Source organism: Nomascus leucogenys, chromosome 8 (assembly GCF_006542625.1).
Source record: "Nomascus leucogenys isolate Asia chromosome 8, Asia_NLE_v1, whole genome shotgun sequence".
Classification (NCBI taxonomy): domain Eukaryota; kingdom Metazoa; phylum Chordata; class Mammalia; order Primates; family Hylobatidae; genus Nomascus; species Nomascus leucogenys.
In genome coordinates this window covers 53,482,296-53,497,002 of record NC_044388.1, presented here as the reverse complement: position 1 = coordinate 53,497,002, position 14,707 = coordinate 53,482,296, and the positions used below count along the sequence as shown (strand labels likewise).

Here is a 14,707-nt window from a genome sequence, read left to right as displayed (position 1 = left end):
CCTTTGAGCCTTGGGAATTAGACCTCAGAAGCTTAGAACTGGAGCTCAGCTGCTGGTGGAAAATACACTGTGAATGTTTTATTCAGTAATGCATATATAACATTGAGCAGAATCCAAATACATAAATCACTTATACAATAGCTGTGAAGAGCTACCTTCCAGCACTTGAGAACCAGGCAGCCAGTGGCTCACAAAGGCCTCTGTCGCCATCTGCTGGCCGCATGCTTTCTCATGCTGTTAATTCTTGCTCTGGTATTTTTTCTTCCCGCAGCCTTTGGCACTCAGCTTCTTCTGCTATAAAATTTGCCTCCATCAGAGCCGTATTGCTTTGTGTTTTTGAGGCTTGCAGAAGAGACCCTTAGCACTCCTCAAAATTCTGGCAGGACAGAGAAAACAAGATGGAGAGAGATGACGAAACCGATTTCTTCCCCCTGACTTTTTTAACCAGTTCTGTGCACTATGAGGCCCTCTGAGCTTAGGCCTGTGCCAGCCACATCTCAAGGCCAAGGACACAATACTCAGTTTGTCTTTATAATAGGTACTGTTGTTGTGTCTGTCAACCTCCCGATGTCTATATCACAGTCATCAATATATTACACTAAAGAAATAGGAAATTATTCACGTTGCTAGTAAAACTTGCCCAAGTATAAGCATGGACTCACGCAGTTATGGGCCTGAAGACCATCCCCAGTGGTGAAACTGTGCCCCAGAGGTTGCCGTAAGTCACTGGAGCCAGAAGGCAAATTTGTTCCCCTGTGTAAGATTGGCCACTGTACCCTGAATGACAGTGGTGTGCTGACACGGCATCAGACTCCACTCACACAGAAGATCCACTCATGGTGCAGAGCTTGGCCTCCTCAATGTGGCCACAGGCCCTAGAGCACTAACAGATGTCACTTATCGGGATCACCCCTGAGCCATTGTGAACATGAAGTGGCATCACTGATCTGTCACCAGCTCTGAACCAATACATGTGGCATCCCAACTTCCTGAGAGGCTGGACAGAACATATCCAGAATGCAGCCACGTGGGGAGTCAGAATAGGGCAAGGATATAGGAGTGCTGATGAAAACTGAAAACACGGGGGACCGGCCCGTGATGCGGCCTCCTGGAAGACATCTGCATGAGGCCAGCAGGCCAAGGGTCCGTAGCTGGGGATGGCTGCGCTCTCCTTAGGGAAAGGCATTGCAGAAACTGAAGTTACGAGGCAGCGTAGGGAAAGCATCCTGGGCTCTTCAAATCTGGGCATGGCCGTGAGCCCCAAAGAGTTGTCGGTTTACACCATCTCCTAATACAAGGGCTAAGTCATTAGGGAAAAAATCATGTTTCAGGTTTTAAGGGGAAAAAATGAAAAGGTGCATGGCCTTTAACTGTAAACAGTAGAAGGGGGTGGGGAATGGTTGAATGGTAGAAATGAAAATCAAGAAGTCTAACAATGGCTGGTAACTTAAGGACCTTACGTATCAGTTATTGCTGCACAGTAAATCATCCCCCAAAAATTAGTGGCTTCAAAGAACAATCTTCATTTATTGCCACATCCCACTTCTATAGGTCAAGAATTCAGACAGGGCATGGTGAGGGGGACTTGTGTTGCTCCACAGTGATTGAACCTCAGCTGGAAGATTGGAAAGCTGGGGGCAGGAATCATCTTTTACTTAGCTGTCTGGAGGTTGATGCTGGCTGTGAGCCAGGAGTCTGGCCAGGGTGTCAGCCAGAACATAGCACATATGGCCTCACTGTAACCTGGGCTTCCTCACAACATGGCGGCTGGGTTCCAAAGGCAAGAGTCCCAGCAGAGAGAGCCACACAGAAGCCATATTGTCTCTATGGCATAGCCTCAGGAGTTGTATAGTGTCACCTCCACTGTCAAGGTTACAGGACCTGTCCAGGTTCACATAGAGAGAAGACAGACCCCTTCTCTCAGTAGAGGAGGGTCCATTCATTGTAAGATAAGCATCGGAAAATACCATCTGCCACACCAGTTCCCTTATCACCTGTACCTGCATCCCCCGCACACATGCACAGAAACAGGGCAGCCTGTCACAGACCCTCAGCAATCGTGGCATGGGTTCGTGCTGGGTAAATAGGTGCATTTGTGGGTCAGCTCTGCTTCTGGTTTGTAGTTTGACCTGGTCTTAACCTCTCTGGATCTCAGTTTCTTCTTCTGGGAAACAAAAAGGCTGAGCTCCAAACCAAGTCGTTGGAAACTTTAACCTTTTCTCTTAACCTTTTTTATACCCTGATGCATATGTCTCAGTGGTAGTGAGGGTCACGGTTCAGTTTGGTGGGGGGGTAAAAGTTTGGAAAAGCCTCCCTCAGAAACTCTAGAATCCGTTCCAGCTCTGACCTCTGTGAGTGTTGAGACGTTGGTCATGCTCTTTGGCCTTTTGGGATTTTACTTTCCTGCTCTGTAAAATGAAGGGTCTACTAAATTATCAGTTAAACTTTTTCCAGCTGTCATGTTTGATGTTAGTATTCGTTTTGGCATAATGAGGTTCCTTCATCCACACCAGTACTGTTCCGCTGCTGTGGACATGTGAGCTGGCGGAAGAAATCCTGTATTTACAAGTTCCTGCCCAGGCTATTGAAGAGGTTCTTCCTTTCTGTGGAATGATAGAAGCCTGAGTGGCTTTTGCAGCAGGGACCTGGGAAATCAGCCTGCTCTCCACTTTACAGAAGAGAAAACTGATGCGCAGAGAAGCCGAGTGATTGCCAAGGACAGAGGGCGAGTTATTGATAAATCAGGCTACAGTCCTGTGACCTAAGGCAGTGTACATTACTGTTGCGACCTCATCCTCTTAATACAAAATATGTGAGCATGAGGACCCTGAGTCATACCACCCCCATCTCTCCCATCTGCATTATTCCTATGAAGGGCCAGTACCCTTAACAGCGCCATCTTTTTTTTATTTCCACAAATGTGATAAATGCTTAACTTTTGTGAAAGTATAGTTTTTCAAACATGAAAACTAGATTAAAAAGCTGAATGTCCAAATAATTTTAACCATAAGGTAGTGGTAGTCATGATCACACACAGAGGCTCTTGGTCTGATTTCTACAGGGAGAAATAATGCTTGGATATTTGTAGAACTGGACACCTGAAAAACAGGTTGGAAGGCTTTTAAATCCATGTGGTTGGTTATTTAGGAGGTGGAAGTGGCATCAGGAGGGCAGTACTACTCACAGTCTAGGAAAAAGGAAAGGGTCTACGTTTTGGTTTCAGTTCGTGTTACCTCTTTTATTTTTCATAGTGGCAAAATACACGTAACATAAAATTTACCTTCTTAACCATTTTTAAGCATGTATGTTACATTTTTAACATGCTTTTGTTGAATGGTTAAGAATCTAGGAAATGATAAGCCTCACGTGTTCCCAAGTGCAAATCAAGTTGAAGCACAAATTGACTTTCCCGAGCCCAACTCCGTGTTCTAGAAACGGGATCCTCAGCCACACACTGTGAATACCTGTAATGCACTTAAGCACTTTTGACTTGTAAAGTACAGAGAGCACATCATAGTTTGTCTAAACCTTTGTGTTGGTGTCCTTCAGTGCCACAGCCTTATGTACTTGGGAAATGCTCATTTACAGGTTTAAATGTTCCTTCCTCCAAACAGATTTTTTCAATCTTTTCAAATTTTAGTTAAGCTTTTTTTTTTTAAGTATTGTTAAAAGAAAAACCTTAGACAAATTAAATTTAACCGAGTTTCACTGAGCAAATGACAATTTGCAAATCAGGCAGCCTGTGAAGCAGAATAGGTTCAGAGAGGCTCCAGCACAGTCATGTGGCGAAAGGTTTTTTTTCTTTTGAGACAGGGTCTCACTGTGTTGCCCAGGCTTGGAGGCAGTGGTGCGATCACGGCTCACTGCAGCCTGGGACTCCCAGGCTTAAGTGATCTTCCCACCTAAGCCTCCCAATTAGCTGGGACAGGCACACCACCATGCCCCACTAATTTTTGTATTTTGGTGGGGACGGGGTCTCACCATGTTTTCCAGGCTGGTCTCGAACTCCTGGACACGAGTGATCCACCTGCCTCAGCCTGGGAATTGGTGGTGTGCTTGTCCTAGCTACTTCGGAGGCTTATGTGGGAGGATCGCTTCAGCCTGGGAGGCCAAAGCTGCAGTGAGCTGTGATCACACCGCTGCCCCCCAGCCTGGGCAACAGAGCGAGACCCTGTCTCAAAAAAAAAAGAAAAAAGTGCTGGGGTCACAGGCATGAGCCACCATGCCCCAGCCTGGAAGAAAATTTATAGGCAAAAAAAGGAAAGTACGGAAAATGGAAGTGAGGTGCTAAAACAGCCAGATCGGCGACAGTTCGGTTGTTTGCCTTATTTGCGCACAGTTTGAACAATTGGCTGCCTGTAGCCAAAGCTCAGTGATCAGCACAAGAGTAGATGATAGTCTGTGTACACATCCAGTTAGGGTACAGTTCACTGTGTACACAGAAACCTTTAAAATATGTAAAGAGGCAGCTTTAGGCTAAACTTAATTTAACAATATCTTGTTAATATTAAACACGGTCATAGCAAAAGTGTCGAAAACCAGTCAAGTGCTACTGTTTTAAATCGAGCCAAACATTAACTTTTATCTGATACTCCTGTGTCCTGCTCCAGTTTGTATTTGTAAATACAGTGTGACCTGTGTCATGCATGAATGAACCTTAATATTCTGTTGTCTAACTTTGAATGAAGCCTGCGCCTTCGTTGGTCAGAGTTCTGGATATGATATGCTCACCATGTTTCCAGAGTTGCCGGTATTTCTCCAGTTAGCGAGGTGGAGATGCAGCGGTGCCTGGGAAGATCAGAGGCACTGGGCTGGCGCGCCTACTTTGCTCTGCCACTCACCAGCTATTGTCATTCAGAACAAGCTACTTATGCTCTCCAGGCCTGTCTTCTTCTCCCTACCACAGAGATGTCAAAACCTATTTTCCTGAGAATGTTAACAAGGACGACATTCAATTACATCTACAAAGTACCTAGCATAAGTGCCTAGAACATAGTAGGTACTCAATGAACATCAATATTATTCTTCTTTTGAGATCAAATTCTCTTAGGCTTATGTGTAACAATCACTTTGAAGTCCTCTGATTGCTCGAAAGACTTTCTTTAAGACTTCAAAGTATTAACCTGATTGTGAAGAGCAAAATGTCTATGTCTAAAGGATTAATCTCATTTCTAGCTTTTAACCTGTCTTAAACACCTCTAGCACTTGCTTCTGTTTGAAATCCCAAAGAACTCATTCTTTCTGTTAACTGTTACTCTTAACTTTTATTTTGTTCTCTTTTTACCCCCAGGCATAAAGTCCACAGTCATGTCTGCCACCGGGTTTGTTTTCTATTGCATCTTGATATTTTCTTGTGTTTTCAGTGGGGAGCATGTTAGAATTCCTTAATATACAGATGTCATAGTATATAAGGTTTTCTTGTGACTTAGTCTGGAAATCATTCATTAAAAAAAACACTCATTATTCGTACTGGCTACTGATAAAAATTCTTTAAGAAAAACTATCAATTTTTTTATTTTTTTTTTTTTTGGAGACAGGGTCTTACTCTGTTGGCCCAGGCTGAAGTACTGTTGGCATGATTATGGCTCTCCGCAGCCTCGACCTCCCCAGCCTCAGGTGATCCTCCCACCTCAGCCTCCCGAGTAGTTGGGACTACAGAGGTGTGCCACCATGCCCAGTTAATTTTTGTATTGTTTGTAGAGACAGGGTTTTGTCATTGTTGCCCAGGCTGGTCTCAAATTCCTAGGCTCAAGCAGTCTGTCCACCTTGGCCTCCCAAAGTGCTGGGATTACAGGTGTGCGCTACCACACCTGGACTTTGAGTATCTTTTCTTCTATATATAAAATCTTGGCAGAAATGTCTTCTTTTGTCATCATGAAATTTACTTTCATGAAACCTCCTCAGTGCCCCTTATCTACCATTAGTTTTTTGGAATCCTTTTTGACCTGCTGAAAGACAGCACCATTGTATTTTTCTTTGCAACTTGTAGAGCCACCACCATAGCCAGTACGTTTTGACCAAAGGCAAAGTTAAGTCTGCACCACCTCAAGCCTATGAGTAACACGCTGGAAAGGGGTCAGAAGACTTGGCTATTGTGGTTTGCAAAAATGGCAGGATGAATGCTCCATATCCTCCCTCAAAAATACATTCAGATGAGGATAATTTGGGTGGTGGGCCACAGGCAGCTTACAAGGACAAAGTCTGTCAACTCTTACTCCAGTGTGTGACCTGAGCGGAGATGTCTACAAAAGAGCAGGAATCTTGTCTTCTTTGAGAATAGGGCAACAATCAAGTATGTGGTTTTAATTATTCAGATAGAGTCACATGACATTAGATGCAGAATATTAAAATCTCCATCATTCCGGGGAAATGATTTTAAATACAGGTAGACATATAGAGGCATATCACTAGCCGGGCAGCAGAGTCATTATTTAAAGGACACTAGAGTTCCTCTGTGAGGAGGAACTGAGCTCTGAGAAGATGTTCAGTATCAATACAGTGAGATTACAAAGTACAAATCTCAACATCTTTGTAAATTCTCACTAAGTGGAGGAGTGGGGCCAACTCCATGAGTTTGGTTTTTGCTTGTCTGAGAATCTCTTGACAGATCCTAGAAGCGACAATTCTATGTTGGGGCTTAAAAAGAAGAGGTACTATGATCCAGCAATCCCACCCCTACATGTATACTCAAGAGAAATGAAAACATGTCCACACAAAGACTTATATGCAGATATTTATTGAAACTTTATTAGCAATAGCCAAAAAGTGGAAACAACCCAGATGGCCATCATATAATAAATGGATGAGCAACATGTGGTATAGCCATACAATGAAAGTATTATTGGTGGTAAAACCAAACATGGATGGCCCTTGGGAACATTATGCTATGGGAAAGAAGCCAGACACAAAAAGTCACGTATTGTATTTCGTTTTTATGAAATGGCCAAAATAGGCGAATGCATAGAGACAGAAAGTGGGTTAGTGGTTGCCAGGGGCTAGGGAGGATGGGACATTTGAAAAGTGACTAATGAGTAGTGTTTCCTTGGGGGTAATGAAAATGCTCTAAAATTGATTGTGTTAATGGATGCACAACTGTGAATATACTAAAAACCATTGAATTGTACACTTTAATTGGATAGATTTGATGGTGTATGAATTATATCTCCATAAAGCTGTTAAGAGACATCGGGAAGAGACCAGAGTTTGTTCTGTGCAGAGCCCTCTGCCACAGGAAAGGAAGGAAGTCTACCCAGTCTTCCTACAGGCATTGCTCCTTGGGGCGGTTTAGCGTGCCATTAGCACAGACTGTGGCTAGGACCTGTGGGACTCATTTGTAAATGCCACCTTCTTTGACAACACCTGGGATTGTTGAAATGAAAGTAATCAATTACTAGAAGCCATTAATTGAATGCTGTGTTCCAGGCGTTGTACTAAGACATTATAAATACCATCTAATTTATGTAAAATTGATAATATCCCTTTCTATAGGTAAGGAAACTGAGACTACAGGCTTAGGTGAAACCCAAGGTTTCTAAGCCAGTGATTGGCAGAGCAGGTGTTTAAACCAGGTTTGTCTTGGGACAAACCCCAGGCTCTTAAGTACTACCTTATCCTGCCTTCCCCCTTCTCCACCCTCAACCCAGCCCCAGTCAAAAAGACAGCAGGAAATGGGACAAGTTATCACTTAGAAGAATACTGATTTGGTTTTAAAAGTATTGAATAGAATGACCAAATGATCTAGTGATTCCATTTCTCAGTATATACCCCAGAGAACTGAAAGCAGGGACTCAAAAGGATACTTGCTCACCAATGTTCAGAGCAGTATTATTCACAACAGCCAGCCAGTGTCCCTCAACAGATGCCTGGATGAACAAAATGTGGTATAGCCATACAATGGAATGTTACTCAGCCCTAAAAAGTAAGGAAATTCCGCCACATGCCACAGCAAGGGTGAACCTTGAGGACATTGTCCTAAGTGAAATAAGCCATAACGGAAACAAATGCTGTATGATTCCACTTATAGGGGGTCCCTAGAGTCCCCCTATAGACAGAAAGTAGAATTGGGGTTGCCAAGGACTGGAGAGGAGGGAGAATGGAGAGTTAGTGTTTAATGGCTACAGGGTTTCAGTGGAGGAAAATGGAAAGATTCTGGAGAAGGATGCTGTTGATGGTTGTACAACAATGTGAATGTACTTAATGCCACAGAACTGTACACTTAAAATGAATAAAACGGTAAATGTGTTTTGTATATTTAACACACACACACACAAGTATTGTGTTTGTTTGAAAGTCTAGAGTTAGAAAGCTTTTTTGAGTGTATTTAGCAGGAAAACTTAAAGTTCTTGTCTTTGGAGGGGACAGGCCTGAGGCATCCAGAGGAAGTGAACGCCACCTAGGGAGCCAGTTCCATTCCCATGAAACTCACACCTGGAGTGATCCGCAGTCTTCACAGTCCTAGGAGCGCCGTTACCAAGGGAGAGGAAGGAGAAGGAATAGGGATGAGAGCTCTTAGACATTTGATGGGCCGGGCGCGGTGGCTCACGCTTGTAATCCCAGCACTTTGGGAGGCCGAGGCGGGCGGATCACGAGGTCAGGAGATCGAGACCACGGTGAAATCCCGTCTCTACTAAAAATACAAAAAAAATTAGCCAGGCGTGGTGGCGGGCGCCTGTAGTCCCAGCTACTCGGAGAGGCTGAGGCAGGAGAATGGCGTGAACCTGGGAGGCGGAGCTTGCAGTGAGCCAAGATCGAGCCACTGCACTCCAGCCTGGGCGACAGAGCGAGACTCCATCTCAAAAAAAAAAAGAAAAAAGAAAAAGACATTTGATGACATTTTCCCCAATTTGTTAGTTTGCAATGACTAAGACTTTTTGCTTTTTAACCTGTTATTATGGAAAAATGTGAACATATACAAAAGTATGTAGAATTGTCAAGTGAATCCTGTGTATCCATCACCCATCTTTAAGAGTTAGATACTCTGTAATATCAGTAGATGGTATTTTTCATCCTTACACCTACCCGTGCTCTCCCGTATTGTTTTGAGAAAATGTGAATTCGTTTCATATTAAACTGTTTTGGTACATATCTGAAAAGATGATTCTTTTTAAAACATAGCTATGATACCACTATCATAACTAACAAAATAATACTAATTCCTTAATAGCATCAAATAAGTGTTTAAATTTTAATGTCTCACAAATACCATCAATTTTCAAACTGGGTGATCTGTCTGTAATCTGTCTTTAAAAGAAATCTATAGGCCCCATGTGTATCTTTTTTTCTTCCTTGCTCTTCTTTTTCCTTATAACTTCTTTGCTGAAGAAGTCAGTTCTTTTGTCTAGATTTTGCTGATTTTATCTTTGTTTTCTTGCTTATCTTATGTAAAAACTGAAAGCTCTATCTTAACCAACTAGGTTCTTAGCCTTGGCCAGACATTACACTCACCTGGGAAGCCTGTAAAATCCTGACATGTGTGGAAAGCAGCTTGTCACTTCCTCTATAAGTTAAACATAGAATTACCATATGACCCAGCAGTTTCGCTCCAAAAGAAATGAAACAGGTTCAAACACAGTCTTGTATTCGTATGTTCACAGCAGCACTATTTTCAGTAGCCAAAAGATGGAAACAACCCAAATGTCCTTCAGCTGAGGAAAGGGTCAACAAAATGTGGTATATCCACCCAGTGGATATTATTCATCCTTCTAAGTCGCGAAGTACTCTTGCGTGTTTACAACCTGGATGAACCTGGAAAACACTGCAGTAAATGAAAGAAGCCTGACACAAAAGCCACGATTATATGATTTCATCTGTATGAAATGTCTACGGAAACCGACAGAAACAGAACATAGATTAGTGGTTGCCAGAGGCTGGGAAAATAAGAAAACGGGGAGTGGCTGCTTAATGAGTATGGGGTTTCCTTTGGGGGTGATGAAAATTTCCAAAACTAAATAGTGTTGATGATTGTACAATTGTGAAGGTACTTAATACCACTGAATTACGCACTTTGAAGTGGTTTAAATGATTTTATGTTATGTGAACTTTACCACAGTTTTTTATAATTCTGATGTATAAAAACACCCCAGACCAAGTAATTAATAATATCTTAAGTGTGACCCAAGCATCAGAATATTCTAAAGCCCTCCGAGGGATGCCAGTGTACACGCAAGGTTTGGAATCATTGACAGAGGCTGGACGGGTCAGGATCGTGTCCTTCGAGCCTTCCTCACAGGTGGTGGTGGCGTGCTATATTTAAGCCCGCGCAAGTTTGCTTCTGTATTCTAAAGGATAACCATCTCCCTTGCACTCCTGTCAGACAGCAGACGCTGTCAGGAATCTGCTGCCTACAGTCACAAAAAATATTCTCTCCTTTTTTAGAAAATAAAATTTAGGAAAACCTAAGAAGAAAACGATCGATCATCTTGATCTTGTTTTTATGTGAGAGGAAAGGCCCTCTGTTGCTAGCTACCATATAGATGTGTAAAACAGTGCCGCCCACAGCCTCACCCGTGAGATGGCAGCACGGGGACAAGCGGCCCTCAGGTTGCCCAGCACACACGCACACACCCTGCCCAACACAACAACAACAACAAAAAGAGACAAAGTAACCACTCCTGATTCCCCGGGGAGGAGGGCGAACCTCCTGTGGTCATCTTTGTCCTGCAGTGGCTGGTGCTGCCGTCATACCCATAGAATCTCAGCAGTGCGTGCTTCCCTACCCTGGGAAGGAAATGTCATTTCCTTGCAAGACTCACTTCCCATGAGCACTGATAGGCCACAGCTGCTGCTGGCTCTGCAGCCTTGGCAGAGTTGCAAATAGGTTAAATGGAGATGGGAGTTCTAGTTCTCTTTTGCTTCAGCCAGCTTCCTTTTCTGGCTAAATCTGAATAAACTCAAAGAAACTGGGCAAGTGGTTTGCGGCGCCCCATTGAGCTTCACAAAGATAAGTTCCACTTATGTGATCCAAGAGATGGTTGGCTTGTGATTTTCTTCGCTCGGCATTACTCGTTAATATCCTGAACTCACATTTTTGAAAACAACTGTAGCTGAGATGTGCTCCTGGAGCAGAACTACAAATTAAACTTGGAAATCAAACCTCCCACTTCCACTCAGCCTTTTGTAGCACAGGCTGGATACTCTTCTCTTTGAAAGCATGGGATTTTCCTTTAAAATGTTAATTAGAAAGCATAGAAGACATTCTTTCAGAGGAGATGTGTTGTAGTTTTTGTTTTTGTTTTTGTTTTTTAAGTGCTAGATTTTGAAGTCAGAAGACCTGGAAAGGAGTATCTCAGCTCCATAATCCATTTACCAATTGTGCAGATGTACACAGGTTACTCAGTTTCTCTGGTTCCATATACTCATTCCTAAGGAAATATGAATATTATGTATTGCATAGGACAAGGGTAAAAACCGTGAGAAACTAAGTAAAGCATGTAAGCTTAGCACATGCCCAATAAATGTCACTTTCCTAAACATGTATTGCTTATGTATTAAGCAAGTGATCCTCAAACTTAATCCCTGAGAGGCAGGGAGGTTAAGAGATGAGATGCAAAAATGCCCTTTTTCCTTTCTGTGGGCATGTCCTGAAAGCAACGAGGAATTGGGTACGATCATGAAAACTTGCTTTGGGTTAAACCAAGTTAAAATTTAGGATCTGGTGATATGTCTTGATCTGTCAACTGGGGACCCACGACTGCTTAAAGATAAAGGCGTAAGTCAGGGATAAAATAATGAAGCCAAGGCATACAATGATTGCCTCTCAATTATGAGTTGTATCCTGCTGCTGCTTTTCACAAAACATATTTTCCCAGTCTTTAAATATTCTTCTATAATGTCATTCTTAATGATTGCATAGTGAGGATATGGTGCAGCAAAAAGCTTATGGACAGCTCTGTGGCAGCTAATTTGAAAATCTAATAAAAAAATGAATTAACCTGAGGAATAGAAAGCTTGAATAGACCAATTACCATAGAAGAGATTAAAGTATCTATTGGTTTGAACCTTTTCAGACTTTCTTTTGGCCTAGTCCTTGATGAATTTTTGTGAATGGCTTACAGACAACGTTTTCTTTGTTGTTTTTGGAGGGAGCTTTTTTGCAGGCACAATTTTCTTTTTTCTCTTTTAAGAGATGAGGTGCTGCTGTGTTGGCCAAGTTGGTCTCAAACTCCTGGCCTCAAGTGATCCTCCTGCCTTTACCTCCCAAACTGCTGGGATTACAGGCGTGAGCCATTGCACCCAGCCAGACACAAATTTTTTAAATGTATTCTCTGAGATACATGTGTGTGTATTTAGTTTGTCCATTGTATTATTCAAATTCTCTGTGATTACCTTTTTAAATGTACTGTTTCTATCCAGCTTTGAAAGAGGAATATCAAAGTTCCCCACCATTATTTTGCCTTTGTCAGTTTCTCCTTTTATTTCTAATAATTTAGGTTTATATACTTCGCTACAGTCTTATTTAGTGCATACAGCTTTATGACTGCTGCATCCTTTCTGTAAATGTTGCTCATTATTTAGTTTGAAGGTTTTAGACTCAATTCTGCCTTGTCAAATATTAATATAAACTAGAATTTTCCCCCACAAATGTACCCGGTATATCTTAACTCATCCCTTGATTTTCAGTCTTCCTTTACCACTTTTGTTTAAGGGGTTTTCATCTTGTTTTGTTACCTATCCCCGTTAGTCCATTCACATTTCATATCATGGCTGATGGAGTTGATTTTATTCTGTCTTATGTTATTATGTATTTTAGTTGGTTCTCTCTTTTCTCTTCCTTATTTTTAATGGCTTTATCTAGTAACTATTCATTCCCTGTTTATCTCTCTTTTGTCAGTTTGGAAATTCCATTCTACTTTTCTGTGCCCTTAATAACTGTCTTCTGTAGCCCAATGCTTATAATTGGAAGCATATATTTTTTACTATTATGTGTAAGAGGATACCAGTTTTTCCCACCAAGACCTGTTTCCCTAGACATAAATTTCATCAGTAAGTTTCTTGCTTACTCGCTGTTTTTCCGAGGCTCTGAGCGCTCTTGCTGGGTACCACTTGTCTTCCTCTCCTCAGCAGTTTTAGAAGCAGCCATTGGTTTCAGGTTTTTTTCTGTCTGGCTCCTGGATGCCCTTAGGCCTATTGTTATTTTTCTTTGTCATCTCACTGGGGCCGAGGTCTGCTCGTTACAGCGCCCCATGTGGCTGCAGTTCTGTAGGTGATAAAAGTGAATGGCTCCCTACTCCGGAGGACCAGTGGGGCAGCAGCGGCAGCTGCCAGTCTCCCTGTTCCCAGGTCCCCTGTGCAATGCCAGCCTGAGGAGCAGGGAGCAACAGCCTTGCTCTCTAGCCCCTGCTTGGCAGATAAAGCTCACTTGGGAGGCCAGTGTCAGCCAGATTCCCAGGGCCCACACGTCTCCTCCAGCCCCACTAATCCCAGAACCCAGCGTTGGCCTCCAGGCCCTGCATGGTCCACCAGGAGGAAAGCTCTCATGAACTCCCCCTGCAGCCCACTCCCAGGCCCAAGACCTCACTCACACCGGCATCTCCCCCAGCGCTGGGTCGGGAACAGGGGAAGCATAGTCTATTCAGGGCTCCACGGTTCCAGAATTCCTCTCTCTAATACCTCTTAATAAAAAGATTTCAGATTTAATTTTTGTGGTCAGAGCTGGGAACCTAATCCATATTTAGAACATAATCTGTAAGAAAAGCATATTGCAAGTACTTACCAACTTTGAATGAAGACTTCCACGGCACAGCTGCCTTCCCACCCGTCCACACCCCTGCTTCACCTCGGCACGAATCTCTCTGACTTGGCCTGTTGGGCTGCTTTGCGTTCTCACTTCTGCCTCCCTTCAGTGTGGCTGGTGGAGTAAGGATGGTCCTAGGTCCTACATTTTCACATTTTCCACAGTAAGATACATTACATTTTTAAAAATAATTGTTTTCAACAAAGCCATAAAGTAAGATCTGGTAGGCTGAATTATGGCCCCCAAAGGCATCCACACCCTAATCCCCAAGACCTGTGAATGGTACATTTTATGGCAAAAGGGACTTCACAGGTATGATCAAATGAGGATCTTAAGATGGAGATCAACGTATCCACATTGGCCCTACTGTAATCAGTAATCATTGGCCCTACTCTTCTTCTAAGAGGAAGGCAGAGGGAGGTTTGACTGCAGAGGGAGAGAAAGTGACAGAAGCAGAGATGGGAGCGACTGCTTCAAGGATGAGGCAGGCACGCCACACTAAGCAATGCAGGAGGCCATACAAGCTGGAAAAGACAAGGGGACAGATTTTCCCCAGAGCGTCGGGAAGAAGCCAGCCCTGACAACACCTTGACTTTCACCCAGTGAAACTGATTTTTGACTTCTGGCCTCTATAACTGTAAGAGAATAAATTTGTGTTGTTCTAAGCCACCTGTTTGGGGGTAATTTTTGACTGCAGCATTAGGAAGCTAACACACAGGGTAATCCTTTGGAGAAACCTGAGTTGTCTCAGGGCAGCCCGCGAGCCCAGTGCCACTATTTCCCATATCCCCAGCTGAGTGCGGGAGCAAGTAGACGCAGTCCTAGGATCACACCATTCAAGTGCAGTGGCCCTTGATGGCCTGGAAGCATGGCTGGGGTGCAGGCAGGGTTGTGGCTGCTCGCAGCCTCTAAGCCCTCGGGGACGGTGCACACGTGGAGAAAAGTCCTTTGGGGGGATTGAGCAGTTTTTTGAGC

The 14,707-nt window shown here is 43.3% G+C and overlaps 1 protein-coding gene across 2 annotated transcripts in view; it reads left to right on the top strand.

Moving 5' to 3' along the window:
• LYRM4 (LYR motif containing 4) overlaps positions 1-14,707 on the top strand; it is a 150,690-nt gene that overhangs the window by 115,518 nt on the left and 20,465 nt on the right. The window contains exons 3-4 of one of the 2 annotated variants that reach the window (XM_030817260.1): positions 5,291-5,321; positions 7,140-7,986. The exons of the other annotated variant lie outside the window; for it this stretch is intronic. Coding sequence (XP_030673120.1) covers positions 5,291-5,296 — 6 coding nt within the window. The 3' untranslated portion in view covers positions 5,297-5,321; positions 7,140-7,986. Of the gene's footprint in view, positions 1-5,290; positions 5,322-7,139; positions 7,987-14,707 lie in introns of those variants that run through there. 2 annotated transcript variants of the gene reach the window in all.